At 49.8% G+C, this 14,519-nt stretch overlaps 1 protein-coding gene across 1 annotated transcript in view; it reads right to left on the minus strand.

The window, feature by feature from the left end:
• SLC18A2 (solute carrier family 18 member A2) overlaps positions 1–14,519 on the minus strand; it is a 34,786-nt gene that overhangs the window by 19,421 nt on the left and 846 nt on the right. The window contains exons 3-10 of the mRNA XM_065894981.1: positions 12,924–13,275; positions 4,762–4,820; positions 4,403–4,486; positions 3,996–4,088; positions 3,212–3,301; positions 3,061–3,104; positions 2,930–2,990; positions 286–381 (exon numbers count right to left, since the gene is read on the minus strand). Of these exons, the coding sequence (XP_065751053.1) occupies positions 286–381; positions 2,930–2,990; positions 3,061–3,104; positions 3,212–3,301; positions 3,996–4,088; positions 4,403–4,486; positions 4,762–4,820; positions 12,924–13,275 (879 nt within the window). The remainder of the gene's footprint in view (positions 1–285; positions 382–2,929; positions 2,991–3,060; positions 3,105–3,211; positions 3,302–3,995; positions 4,089–4,402; positions 4,487–4,761; positions 4,821–12,923; positions 13,276–14,519) is intronic.

Genomic DNA, 14,519 nt, shown 5'->3' on the forward strand with positions numbered 1-14,519 from the left:
ACTTGTCCAGTTCAGAAGTGTGAGGAAATGCTGCATGTATTTTTCATCTCTCATTTCTGCCCAGGTCTGATGCCTTGATATTAATTATGCCTCTATCAGGGGTGATACAAAAACTGGAGCCAAAACAAACCCCAAAGCTCATTGCTAACCTAAGCAGTGACCCCATTAAGTGACAAACAGAGACAATCACTTTATCATCCTGCTACCGGCAGCTCAGGACTACAATAATGAGACCCAACCTGGGGACAAAAATTCTAGAGCCAGAAACTCGCGGCCCAGTCTTACCCAGCTGCCACTTGTGGGAACACATGGTCTCCATCATCCAGATGGGCAGGGCTGGCTCCAGCATGGCAATCCCCATGTTTGCAAAGCAGATGGACCCTTAAAGGGAGGAAGAAGGTTAGTGTCCTTCTGTTTTGGGTCTCAAGTGTCCCCTACCATTTCCAAACACAGTTAAATCCCCTGTGTCCACAGCCAGAACAGTCAGCTCAGATACCCAGAACGTCTACTTTTGTAAGAAAAAGACAAATAACAGGTCAAAGGGATAGTGGGGAGTGTTGCTTTTGAAATTATTATTATTACTTAAAACAACTAGAATCCCAGAGTCACAAAGTGTGGAAGTGGAGGGAGGCTTAGTGATCACTAGGTTTAACCTTCCCAATTTATTAATGAAGAAATGGAGTTCCAAGTTATTAATGAAGTGACTTGCTTGAGCTCCTCGGCAGCTCAGGCCGACCGTCCACAGACTCAGGCAACCTGAGGCTCCTACACCTAGGTTTCACTGTATAACAAACACAGATATTTCTAACGATGCCCTTAGTTGCCCAAAACTCACGTGCATTCAGTGCAAATATGCTGTTGAGGGATTCTTTTAAAATCAGCTGTACCTATAGGGTATCCATGCAAACAGCCATTATCACTGTGTTAACCAGAACCCTTTGTAAATGTAGAACCACCTGGAAAAATCAAATTGCTGTCCCCATTGTTCTGAGAGCTTCCTGTGCTGTGTGCCCTGGAACCTCTAATTTGCTAGACTCCCGATTCAAAGAACGTTGCGCAAACATAATTAAGGTGTTTACATGCGATGCAAGACTTCTTCATTCTCTGCAGCATTTAAAGACAGAACATAAAAATGAGGCTGAAATGGCTGGACTCCCCTCACCCACCTATTCCGTGTTTTCTTAAATTCTGTATTTGTCTATTTGACGTTAATTACAGGGCCAAACTAACAACCAGAGTCGTTCAAGTCTCCCCTGTGATCCGGAACCCATACTCTGAGTCCCTGCTTTATCTAACTCTCACCCACCTCACCAGTATCTCCTGCCCTAAATCCACCCAGGCACTGGGGAGAGCACCCGGACCGCAATTACCTAAACTAGCCAATCCTAAACTGCGTACCCCCCCCCCCCACCTTTCCCATGGAAAATCACTTTCTCATGCAAACACCTAGGTTCTGGCCTGGGTCTTCCCCTCGCCCCTTTCTGCCTCCTGACCAAACCTGGTGCCTCCCCACGCGGCCCTGAGCGACGTGGCATGCCCCCTTTTCTCCAGAAACATAAGTAATAAAATCATCCTTTGGTGGTATTAATCTCTCCATGTCATCTCGTCACTCAGTCGCCTCTGTAAACTAAACCCCAGCGGTACAAACGAGACACCGCCTGCCCCCCAGCTCCACCCCCACACTCCACCATCCAGGCTGCCCGGACCTGCCGACAGCCTGACCCTGAGTGCCGGCTGGATTTCTGGATTTCCCCCAAGGGTGGGTAGGGGTGAGACAGTGAGGGCCTAGGCAGCACAGCCCGCCCACACGTGTGCCCCAAGGTGCAGGGACTCGCATCTCTGGGCCCCCATCTCTCACCACACATGTCCTCACCCCCCAGTTCGGACAGCCAGGGCTCCAGGGAAATCTCAGCTCTGGAATGTTCCCTGTGTCTTGCTGGGGACACAGTGAGGTCCCCCTGCATGAGGAGGTCGCCACACCAGGCTTATAACCCTTTGGTCAACAGGCATGACAGACAAGGTCTAGACCAAGGCCTCTCATGTGTTGCCGGGGCCTAAGCCAGCAGTATACACCTTAACAAAAGCAGCCTGGGGTTTTGAAAGTGGCTGAATCTGAATGCCCTCAGGTGGGGCGTGCCTCACCTCACCCAGGCTCCCCCCAGCCCTAGTGTCTGTGACTGCTGCTTAGACACACCTACCCCTACCTGGAGGGAACCCTGACCGGGCCTGAGGCCACACTGCATGGATGCTCTCTCCGGCCTGATGCCGAGGGTCACTGCTGACCACTGTGTCCAGGCCCAGGCCGCGTAAGGCTAGTCCCTCACGAGGCAGCTCCAGGCCTGTGTCACTGGGGTGCTCTTGGGAGGTCAGCTGCTTGGATGGATGCAGCCCATTATCCTCCCCAAGAGCCACAGAACCCCAGGGCGTCCTTTGAGCCCATCTCGGCCAAGAACCCAAAGGTGTCTTCCAGCCGCCTGTCCGCCGCTGTGCAGGATGCCCTCTGCAGAAAGAGAGGCACCCTTTGGCCCTCTGGGGCCCTGCTGTCAGCCTCTATTCACAGATGCCAAGGTGAATCAGAGCACCCCCTTAAGGCAGCGGCAGGGAGGCCACGGACCCATTCCAGAAGTTCAAGGCCAAACGACAACAGCCTCTGACACAAACACAGTGAGCAAGTTTGGCCCAAAACAATCCTCGGTGGAGGGTGTCTCTGTGACTCAGGCATCTCTGCCCCAGATGAAAAACAACAAAGGAGCCTGGCTGCGTCAGAAGTTAATGACAGAAGAAAACCATTTCTTCTGACGTGTAACCTCTTTGTGCCTTTTATGTTTTTCTACAGCCCAACGTTTCCAGCAGCAAAACGAACGCCGGTCCTCACCGCCCACCCCCACCGCCTGGCTGGGAAGAACCAGGGGTGCTGGGGGAGCCCCACCTGCGGCGATGAGGATGTACGGGTCCTTCAGCAGGGTGGTTAGCGGCGTCCCCTTCTGGCTCTGTCAGGGACAACAGGGGTTAGAAGAGGCCACACAGCCACCACAGCACCCGCCTTGCCCCGCCGCTCACCTCTGGCTGCACCCGGGATGGCTGGAGCACGAAGAGCTGAATAGCTACAGGAGAAAAAAAGAAGAGGTGTGGGCCCCAGCACCTGCCCACAGGGGTGCCAAGCTCAGGGCCCCCAAGGTCACGGCCAAGGGGTCCACGTGGACTCACTCACCTCCATCCAAGAGCACCAGGGCGGCCAGCACCAGGAACGGGGCTGTCTTCCCCACAAACTCGTACAACACACTCCCAAAGGGGGGGCCCACTGCAAGGACGAGACAGAAGGGCCAGGGCCGGGCCCGGGACTGATGACCGCCCCCTGGTCTAGAACCATCTTGCGTTTCTTGCGTTTCTCCCTCTACTTTGTTCCAAACACTGTGTGGGGTGGCCACCCTACATTCTGTTCAGGACTGTTAAGTTGCCCTGGCAACTTCCTCCAAGGGGTTTCACACCTGAGACATGGAATCGCTCCCAAAGTAAAGGTCAGAGGAAATAAGACCCAGGCAACGGAAGTGCACAGGAAAATGGACCAGTGAAGACTTCACAGCAGCACAGACAGGGACTGTGGGCTCCAGATGAAGGCCAGGAAAGTAACGGAAAACAGAGAGGACCTGGATCTCTCAGGGAAGGTGTTTGCACCTGCTCTGAGAGCTCAGCCAGGGCAGGTGGAGGAGGCAGGCTCAGAAAGTGGGAAGGTCCTCAGGTGGGTGGTAACTCAGAGAATGTTCAAGAGGAGGGGCCTTGGCAGACCATCCCATTCAAAGCTTGGGTTTACACCTGGGCCCACGAGGGAGGTCTGGAGAATCCAGGTCCTCCCAAGTCAGGACTCTTCCCACCATTTTTCAAAGGCTCCATGAAATCAGGGAAGAAACAGTGGACACTAGTGTGAAAGGGGGCTCACTGTCCAATGCCAGATAGGCCCCTCCCCCCAGGTGGCCCCCACAGTGGCCCTCACCCACCTAAGACCCCCATGGCCAGGCCTCCCAGGGCAATCCCCATGGCATTGCCTCTCTCCTCGTCATCCGTGTACACACTGGCCAGCATGCCCATCCCTAAACAGGAAAAGAAACAGTGACAGCCAAGCTCTGGGAGCAACAGAATAACCATCATGACTCACCCTCCCCCACCCCCAGCCCAGACTGGTGTCTCCCCACACCTGCCAGACCAACGGAACATAAGGCCAAGCAGCACCCAACAAGAAGGTGGTACCTTCTCTGAGAACCAACCACCAACCACCACCACCAATACCTATATTCCCTGAATTATTCCAACTCATTCTGTACAGGGCCACCAGCCTGGGCAGTGACGGTGGCCCCTCCGACAGATGGAAGCCCCGGGGCACTGACTTAGGCATTTCCACACCTACCAGCTACAGAAGAGCAGGAGGAACCGATGCCCTGCAGGGACCTGGCGATCAGCAGGAAGGCATAACTGCGGGAGAAGGCGAACACTGCGGGAAGAGGGGCCAGGCCACAGTCACTGTAGACCCGCTGGTGCCGCGACCAGATCAGCTCAAACAGGGACCTCCCTTAACCCGATGGGGTATTTCCATGTTAACCACACTGTGCTTTTGCTCCCTGAAGACTTCTCCTATCAACTTCTTTCTGCAGTTGTGGCCAAAACACCCCCCCACCCCCACCCCCGGCTGTGTTCTCCACTCCCAGCTGGCGGTGGTCAGAGCCCACCCGGTGACCCACACTCAGAAGGCAAACGTCAGACACTTACTAACTGTTGAGACAAACATGATGCAGAATCCCGTGAACATTGGAACTGGATAGCCGATCCTGCAAAACAGCCACAAGGAAAACCTGGCGACTGCTTCGTATCTGTGTAAGCCTTTATATTGAGTCTCTCCTGCTTACCCTTTGGGATCAGGTGGATACGTGTTTGGTCAACTTTTCTAAACATTCATATAGTTGGTGCTTCCTATATGACCTTTCTGTGTTTGACTGTCTTGGAACGTGAATACATTTACGGATTGCCACTCTGAAATTTCTCTGGAATAAATGTTAATAAAATATCGGCAAGCAACCCAGAACACGTTCAAATACACAGCCCCTGTTTCCATCATTTTGTAAAAATTTCTTTAATTATAGTCTTTGCTAGAGCTTCCCCAAAGGGACAGCTGCAATCAAATGACTCTAGTAAAAGGTCCTCAAGCGATTCAACGGGCAGCAGATGCAACGGCACCACATCTAAGAGGCGTTAGGAAGCAAGGAAATATTCAGAGCTGTCTTCACGTTGACCCCAATGAAGCCAGCTGAGAAAGACACACCTGGTTTTCTGTGCAAAAATTCAACATCCTATTTGCTCTGCAAGACCACTGTCTGTACAGGGCTCTGCTACCAGGCGGACAGGGGAGGTGGGGAGACCTTGGGCTCCCGGCATCACACCCCTGCCTGGACACCTGGCCCTGCCATTTAACCCAGGCAAATCTCCCCTCGGCCCCGCAGATAGACCACCACCCACCTCCCAGAGCTGGAGTGGGTATGAAATGAGATATGGATGTTAAACTGCTACCAGGGCATCCAGAACAGACGAAGTGCCTCAGAAATTTTGTTTCCTCCCTCATTCTCTTCCTTTTCTCCTCACTGTTTCTGCAGATTAAGCAAGCAGGTTGGTCCCTGCCATATGGACAGGGCATGAGAGTGAAGGCAGCTTCTTTCCCTCCCACGACCTGGCCTGAAGGGGCCAGCACTGGCTGAGCCACTGCCCTAAAGGAGACCTGTGTCAGCCCAGAACAGCCCTGAGCATCTCCAGGCCTCATCTCCCTCCAGCCCTGGGCCCTCCAGATCCTGGAGAGAAACCATATGAGGAACAGGAACCCCGAGTCCCAGTCAAACAGCCTGGGAGGGCTCTTCTATTCCAGGCTCGAACAAAAAAAATCATAACACAATACCTTCACCTTAAGGTTACACTCCATTCTCCAGGCACTTACACACGAGCTCAATGATCTGATAAGGGCAGACGACCACCTCCCCACTTTACAGATGAGGAAATTGAGGTACAAAAAAATGACCTGTCTAATGTCCTAGGGCTAATTTCACTCAGGGCCATTCAATCCAGTCCAGGACTTTTCCTTGCAAATTTTACTACCTCCTCAGGTATATGCCAAATGGCATACGTGGCTTTAAGTAGAAGCCTTCTAAAAGTCCTGGGCACACTTATAACGTTTTTTAACTGCTTCATGTGCATCCGGAAACCAAACAGCACCACAAAATCATAGCATTCTCAGGCGGTAGCCCTCCCACAAACCCAGGCAAAGATTCCTCTACTGTGACCTGAAATGAGCTTGTAATTCACAAAGCAGGGCTTGAAGCCAATCCTGTGAACTAGGAAAGATACCAGAGTCCTGAACTGCAGTTCAGATGCCATCAAATGACAGCTTCTCCTGTCTCAACTAACACCGAGCTGACTGCTCTGTGCCCTTATTCGTGTAGGAAAAGAAAGCCGTTCACAACACCAGGTCCGACATGGCACTGCTGGACACTGTGAAGGAAACTTCCAGGAAACTCAGAGAACTCACAGGCAGTTTATTTTCTCAGCAACTATTGCGTGTCTGGGGGAAGAATGGACATACGACCGCCCTGGAATAAACACAGGCTTCTCATCCCTTTCAACATCCTACTTGGAAAACCATACATATGTCAAAGCTATCGGAAAACCAGCAATGTTACGTCCAGTCTACAGCCCAGCCACTGGCCAAGGTCACCTGGCAGGACACAGCTGAGGAGGGCTCCTTCTTACCAGGAGGCTCCAGCACTCCTAGAGACTATAAGGGTCACCTGTGATTCTCACCACAATTCTGTGAGGTAGCTGGCTTTATCCCTATTTTCAGATGGCCACATTGAGGCTTGGGGAGCTGCCCCAAATTCAGGGCAATGGGCGTATCTCGTGTGTCTAAGGTGTGGCAGGTCCTGCTAGCATACACTTTGGTGGGGACACCAGTCACAGGAGCAGAGGTTCACACAGGTTGAGTGGAACCCAGGGCCCACAGTATCTTTTGAAACCAGGTGGCTCCGTACCCACAGGGCTGTGTGCTTACGGAAGATTCTTTTTACCAAGGCCAGGTGCTGTGTTTTCTTTAAAAATGCTGTAGCTATTGTTTTGTCTTTTAATTCCTTTGGGATTTTAATAAAGCATGAATGGAATAACCAACCGGCAAAGCTAGAAGGAAATTCAAAGGCTGGCCAGTCCAAACCCCCAACACGGGTGAGAAAGCCGAGGTTGAGGTGAAGCAAGCCAATCGCTTCTGATGCCACCGGGCTCCCGCTGCTTCCTGCTTGTTACCAGACACATGTGCCCTATGCCTTCACCATCAGCCAAGCCGCTGGCAGGGCTGCCCAGTGGAAAGTGCTGGGCAGCGCCTTTCCCTGGAGCTCAGCCCCATGGCCAGTGTGGCCCAAGGGCCAGCTCCTGGCTCTCCACCCTCAGCCTCTCCTGGCCCCCTGAACACCGACCTCAGGAGACTTGCTCAAGGCCCCAGGGTCACTGAGTGATGGGCAGATCGCCACTGTCCTTTCTCCTTCCCCACAATGTCTCCTAAATGGACAGAACCCCGACTGACATTAGTCATAAATGTCTGATTCGGCCTCTTGTCCCAACTCAACGCCATCTCAAGTAAAGTGCTACTAAGCAGGGCCACGTCTGATGTGGCAAACCTTTAACCAAATATCCCTTTATCACCCCCTCGTGAGTCATCCTGGCCCACAGTCATCTTCACAGAGCATCAGGGAGCAGTTAATCCAGTTGAATAAAAATACAAATCATATATTTGAATCCCAGAAAAAAGTGCAAATCAATAAAAGTTATATTCATTACATATCCCTACCCAGTCAGCAGAGAAAGCCCACTATGTCTCTAATTGTCACTGGCAATCAGTACTTATTCTCTAATGCTCCTAACTAGTTTGTCTTTACCACAGAGATTAATGTAAGCTCTCTTCCCAGGCTTGCTAAGACCTGGGTTCCCTCTGCTGTGGTAAGTGACAAAAGCAAGGACACAGAACAGGGGACAGGGAAGGGTACAAACTGTCACCAGATGAGACAAGAGGTGACATCTCCCATTTCGATTACCTCAACATACTCCTAAAAGATGAGCAGCAGTAAATGGAAAGGTATTTTACGTTTGCTAGGATATACTAGGAAGCTTGTGGTCAACCATTGCATAAATAAAACAAAATTCTTAGGTTTAGCCCCTGGGTCTGTCTTTTTCAGCTCTCAGATGTGTGTGGGGAATTACGCGAGCCTTGGATTTCTTATTCTCCAGGGTGTTCACCGACGCACAGGTCACGCGAGGGCTTTGCTCCCATGAGAAGTACCCAATTCCACGGCCAGCTTCTTCTGATTTTGAAGCAAAGACGCCGTCACACCGTCTCCACCACCCTAATGACATCGAGGATGGGAAATCCCTTTCCAGCATAGCTGGTTTCCCTGTCCATGGAGGAGCTTTTTGAAAAGGTCACTGCTTATTCCTACAAAGCCCACTTCAGACCAGTTGCCTAAAGCTAAAGGGGAAAAAAAAAAAAAACCCACAGTAGATATTGTAGAGATTTCATGCCCTGCGGCTTTCTCCCTGTCTTTCAGACGTTAGCTAAAATTTGTGAGGAAAAATAACTGGCTTTCAAATATACTAGGTAACTATGGAAATAAATTAAGTCACTGACGCTGGCTTGATAAAAAGCAGGCCGCTAACACAATGACGAGCCGGGGAGGGAACCATCCCCACCCCTGTTAACCCTTTCCCAAGCTGCCGGGTTCGTCTGGAATATCCTGGGTCTAAAGATGCAACTACTATGTAAGCCTTACGTTAAGCAAGGGGACGCCATGATGCCTCGTTCTTAACCTGACTTACAGACAAGAGAAATGTAAAGGTGGTTTTCACATTGTTTACCAGCCTGGAACATTCCTTTTATGTGTGTATGTCTAAACTCCACTTGCCGGGCCAAAAGACAACAGGTGTTGCTAGTATAAGTCCTTCTACCCCCTTTTACTCACAACTGCAATCATGAAATGAATACTTAAACTGGAATTATAAAATAAGTCACACAAGCCTCAAAGATGGCAATCAGACCAAGCAAGGCACCCAGAGGCTTTGGAAAGTGCGTTACCGGACGTGTGATCACCACACTCGACAAAATCTAAAGGTCCTTTGCTCCCTATCTGGTCACATCTTATTCAGTCAAAATATAGTTCCCAAAGAGTCAATGAAACAGGAATTACTTGTATCATATTAACAGCCAAATGAGCATTTAAATGCTTCCCAAGAATTGTCATTTTTTATTTTCAGGGTTTGGCATGAGATCCTATCCAATATTTAAAACAGACAGGCAGCCTGCGTCCTGTGTCACCACAAAGCCACTCACTCAGCAGCGTCGTGACCATAAATTATGGGGCCCCAGGTTGTATCATGGGGGTTCGGATTATGACCTGTGTGATGTTGGGTGTCTCATTTCAGAGTGAGTCCCACTTACGGCAAGAAGCTTTAGAAAGGAGCGGCTCCAACCAGCCTGTCTCTATGGAGCTCCCCTCACATCTCTGGGGATGTAGGAGGCCTTTCTTTTCCCCACTATCATTAGCACTGCAGAGACAGTGGGAAGTTGGACCAGCTCACATCACAGGCTGGAAAAAGATATTTTTCTAGGGCCAGGGAGGTGAGGGAGGATCCATGTCCCAAAAATCAGGCTGATTTTTCCTAAACTCCCTCCCATTGGATAAAAATAGCACCCAACAACTTACTGTTTGGACCTTCCCTCATTCAGCCTGCTACACAAGGGAGAGCCCGAGTAGATGCAAAAAAAGCAGATGTTGACCTGCATTGTTTATATTTCGTAGCCAAAGGTACAAACTGTGTAACAGTAAGCAGATGGAAAGAACAGGAAGGAAGGAAGCCATTGGCCAGAGAGTCTGGACAAATGCTTTCTCCTCCTGAGTAGCAAACCCTTTTGCCTATAATATACTAAGACAGGGGCTTCCCTGGTGGCGGAGTGGTTGAGAATCTGCCTGCTAATGCAGGGGACACGGGTTCGAGCTCTGGTCTGGGAGGATCCCACATGCCGCGGAGCAACTAGGCCCTTGAGCCACAGCTACTGAGCCTGCACGTCTGGAGCCCGTGCTCCGCAACAAGAGAGGCCGCGATAGAGAGAGGCCCACGCACCGCGATGAAGAGTGGCCCCCGCTTGCCACAACTAGAGAGAGCCCCCGCACAGAAATGAAGACGCAACACAGCAAAAATAAATAAATTAATAAACTCCTACCCCCAACGTCTTCTTTAAAAAAAAAAAAATTAATTAATACTAAGACGGACCTAAAAGCTTTTGCTAAAGTCTCCTCAAGATCTGATGCTTCATGTTTTAACTACTCCTTAACCAGAAACATATTAACCAAGTGTAAAATGCTATTGTAAACTCACTTCTTTACAACACTGAAAATGTGAGTCACACGTCTTGTTGGTAATTGCGGATGTGATTGGCACAAATGACATCAGAAGGCCATTTGCAATGGCTCACAAAGGAAGAGTCTGTAGAGGGAAATGTATTTATCACTTCTCTGAGCACAGCCGTGGAGTGCCCAGAAATGCTGAAAGTCCCCAAATTCACATCTACTGGGCTTGGAAAATATCAGAAAAAAATTACTTATCATGATCATTTTGGAGGGACAACAGAGTTTGTTGTCCTACATCAATGTTAAAACTTGTCTGCATTTCCACATTACAAGGCAGTGCTAGAAGATGAAGATTATTTTGAAATTTGCTGGAGAGCTGGGAGAAATCAGCTAGGGATTAAAATTTTGCCCTCAATAAGTTCCAAAGTGGATTACGCACCGTACCAATAGACTAAATCTCACAGGTCACTAAAGGAAATTAGTTTTCTCTTGGCAGATAATCTTTTGGGAGCCCCAAACGTGAGCCTTAGGTGGCTGCAATGTCAAAGCATTTGGAGTATTTACTAGGGGAAAGGTCTCACTGGTTTTAAACAAGCTGCTGCCCGGTAGCATAAGCGAAGCATTAAAAACAAGAATGGGATGTTTTTGTAAGCTTTTCATTTGCCACTTACGTTGGGAAGACTGGAACACTCACATCAGTTCAGCCGAGTTTCTAAGTATTACACGGTGCAGCTAGTGACATTCACGTCCAAGTGATTGGCAAGGCGTCATTACAACAATGTCCTCAATTTTCCCAATATAGGATCTGAGCTGTTTGCTTTCTCAGAATACAAAACCCTGAGCTGTTTCCTGTAATTATACCAGATGCATTTTAAGAAGCGCTCTTAGGCTTGAGAAAAGAAAGAAAACCCTGTAACTATGAAGGTCTGTCTGGTTTTCCTCCTGAAGAGCAGAGGAGCTGCCGAATGTCGCCGTGACGACGGTGCCTCTTGGTGGGCTCCCAGTCAGCCCAGCATCCTACGGTAACTTGTTCAGCGTTTTATGCAGCAGCCTGGTAACACTACACAGCAAACTGGAGGCTGGATGTGGCCTGGGACGGTTAAAATGGATTCAGTGGCCCTACTCAGCGCGGAAAATCGAATCACAGAAGTTGAAAATGTGCTTCCCTCGGACTCCCCATGAGTACGTTACCGGCAACCCGCGTGCCAGAGGACAGCTCGTGCGGAGGAGGGCGGATCCCCTCTCTGAGCCCCTGCCAACACCCCAGGCCTCCCACCCCGCCGAGTGGGCCCCGCTCTGAGAAGGGTCCCCTGCCTGGTTTAACGCTTCTGTTGTTGCCATCTTGAAATGCTTAATAATATTTTCATAGAAGGCCCAGCCAGCCCTGCTCCACCTTTCCCAAGGCCAAAGCCTGGTAAATGTACAGACCTCCCTGCTCCCAGCCTGCAGGGGGTGCTGGGCTGACCTGCTTAAAATTGTGCTCAGCTCTCTGACTCTGCAACTTGGCTTCGGAACCTCTAGTGGTTCCCAAGTGCCCCCCAAACAAGCCCCACTCCTCTCTCATCTAGCACATGAGGCCTCTTATAGCTCAGCCCTGCCGGGTCCCCCCCCAGCCCCGGCCTCCTCAGTTCACCCCGCCCCCTCTTTCATTCTCCTTTTTTCTCTAGTCCTTGTCTTGGTTCTTGCTACTAGGCCTGGTTCACAGGTAGGACTCTGGGCACCGCCCCATTTTTCACATTGCTGCCTTTGGGGTCACACTGTTACATAGCGGCCCACCACCACCATTCACACTCTACCAGCTCCCACTCTTTGCAGCTGACACCTCCTCCCCTCCTCTGCTAAGCCCCCTGTCCTGTACTTGGAGTCCCCATATATCAGGCAGAGCTGGCCCACCTCAGCTGTAGAAGAGCAAATACTTTCTGGATGGCCACCAGCAATGGAAATGTGAACAGTTATTCAAAATAATGTGAGTCCCAAAAGACTCCAGAACATTGAGATTAATATAAAGCTAGTTTGGGCAGCTTGAATCATCCAGAAAAAAAGCCTCTTCCCTTTGTGCACATGGATGCGGCTTAGTAAGTGGCAGGGGAAGAACTGGTACACTGCCTAGGACCTCAGTGTCAGCGAGATGTTTCGTATACGCAGCAGGACTACAGGTCATGTGCCACGTTCCCCCCCTGGCCATCCCCACGAGCACTGAGCACGCCAGCCCTGAAGGAAACCATCTCAGCTGTCTATCAGGAAGTGCATGACCACAGGTGCAAGAGAAGAGAAAGCCACATGGTACGTACAATCCCACAAGGATGGTCATGGTGGCAGTGAAAAGGAAGACCAAATGGGAAATCGTGACTGACTAAGGACAGAAACGTAAGGCGGAGGAGACTGGCTTTCTCCCCAGCTTTGGTTTTCCAGATTCTGATCAATGAATGAGAAGCAAAATCCCAGGTGGAAGTGATCTGGAACAATATACATATCAAACTTTTTGACCAAAATGATATAACCCACCTGTTGGTCAACAGTCCTATGAACGGGTTGGTGAGGAGCTGGACGGTGGCTTTCGAGGCAAACAACAGGCCGACCTGCACGTTCTCATTCAGGAGGTCTTTGTCTTCACTGGGACAGTCGGAAGGGGCAGTGGACCTGTTAGTCACTGTGCGCTGCGTGGTGGCCTCATGCAGCAGCGCCCCCTGAAGGCTGCCGGTGCTATTGCCGGCGACCACGGTGGAGTTGTCATAATAGGAGAAGATGTTCTGGAAGCCGCCGAAGGTGGAGGCTTTGAGCACTGGCTTGGCGGTCTGCATTTCTATAGCATCTTTCTCATGCTCGATGCTGTACAAGTAACTTGGGATGATGGGGACTGAGAACAAGAGCAGGAGAGTGGTGGTTACACTGAAACCCTGCCCGGGACCAAAGCCAGCAAAACCGTGGTCTTGTCAAATGCTAAACGAGGCCCAGAGAAGTGGCATGTCTGCCTCGGGAATGGGACCTCCGCGCCGACACTGAACAATTTCACGTTGCTCAGCTCTGCGAACAAAGCCCCAGAGGCTGTGAGAGCTCTCAGGGCAGCTACTGTGCAGACCTGACCCACCCCAGAGATCCCTGTTCTCAAGGGCTTTCCCATTACAGGGCTCCTTCACAGGAATATTTTAGGAAAGCAAGATTCGGTCTGAAGTCTAATCAGTGCTGACCTGGGGTCAACCAGTACTTCTCAGAAAGAGGCTAGAAAGACCTTTAAGTGAATGAATCAAGGAAACAGAAATCTAAATTTCATTAGGTGTCTTAGAAAGGAATAAACCTGCAGGAAGTAATAATTCAGAAATTCTGCAGCAGGCCCACTTCATCTTTCCATTACTTGAGTGGGAAGCTTCAATGTTTCATACAACCTGGAAGATCCAAGACTTTCGTAGAGGAAAAGAAAAACTGATGTACTGGAAGCTTCGGGCATGTGCATCACAGAGCATTCAAGACAAAGGAGTATTCGGGCCCTTGTTACTGAACTCAGATGAGCGCCCCCCGCCCCAGCTCTGATATTCCTGGAAGTGAAACCCTGACTGTGTGATGTTCTGAAAACCATCGAGAGAGAACCTTAAATGGAGAGAAGGGAAACAACCCTTCAAAAAATCATTTTTTATTCATTAAAAATTGGGATATTTTTAAGGAAAAACATGTCAAATCTGTTGCTGTTAATGGTGCTAATTAAGAGAACTGGATGTCAATTATTTAGGTTTTCAAAAATCCATTACAGGAAAAAGATGAAAACCAATGCCGTTAAAATTGCTCTTGATGTGGGTCCTGTTATGTCTCCATGTCAAGTCATCTGTGGAATCACTACCTTTAAATGTCCCTTCCTTTTATGGAGGGAAGGATTTTGACCTGTTCCTTGAGGTGATAGACCACATTATCGACCCACCTTTCCGGGTAGCATAATAATTATAACATTAGTTTGAATCCTGGGACTTGCTCCTCCTTAATAGATTTTTTTTTTTAATCGCGTTGAAAGTGACAAAGGGAAGCAGGAAATTATCAGGAGGAAACATAAGTTCTGCGTTTTATCTGCTGTCACATTTTTTGACCGGACCGCCAGGAAAACGAAGCCACAAA

The sequence above is a fragment of the Phocoena phocoena genome, chromosome 16 (genome assembly GCF_963924675.1).
Source record: "Phocoena phocoena chromosome 16, mPhoPho1.1, whole genome shotgun sequence".
Taxonomy (NCBI): domain Eukaryota; kingdom Metazoa; phylum Chordata; class Mammalia; order Artiodactyla; family Phocoenidae; genus Phocoena; species Phocoena phocoena.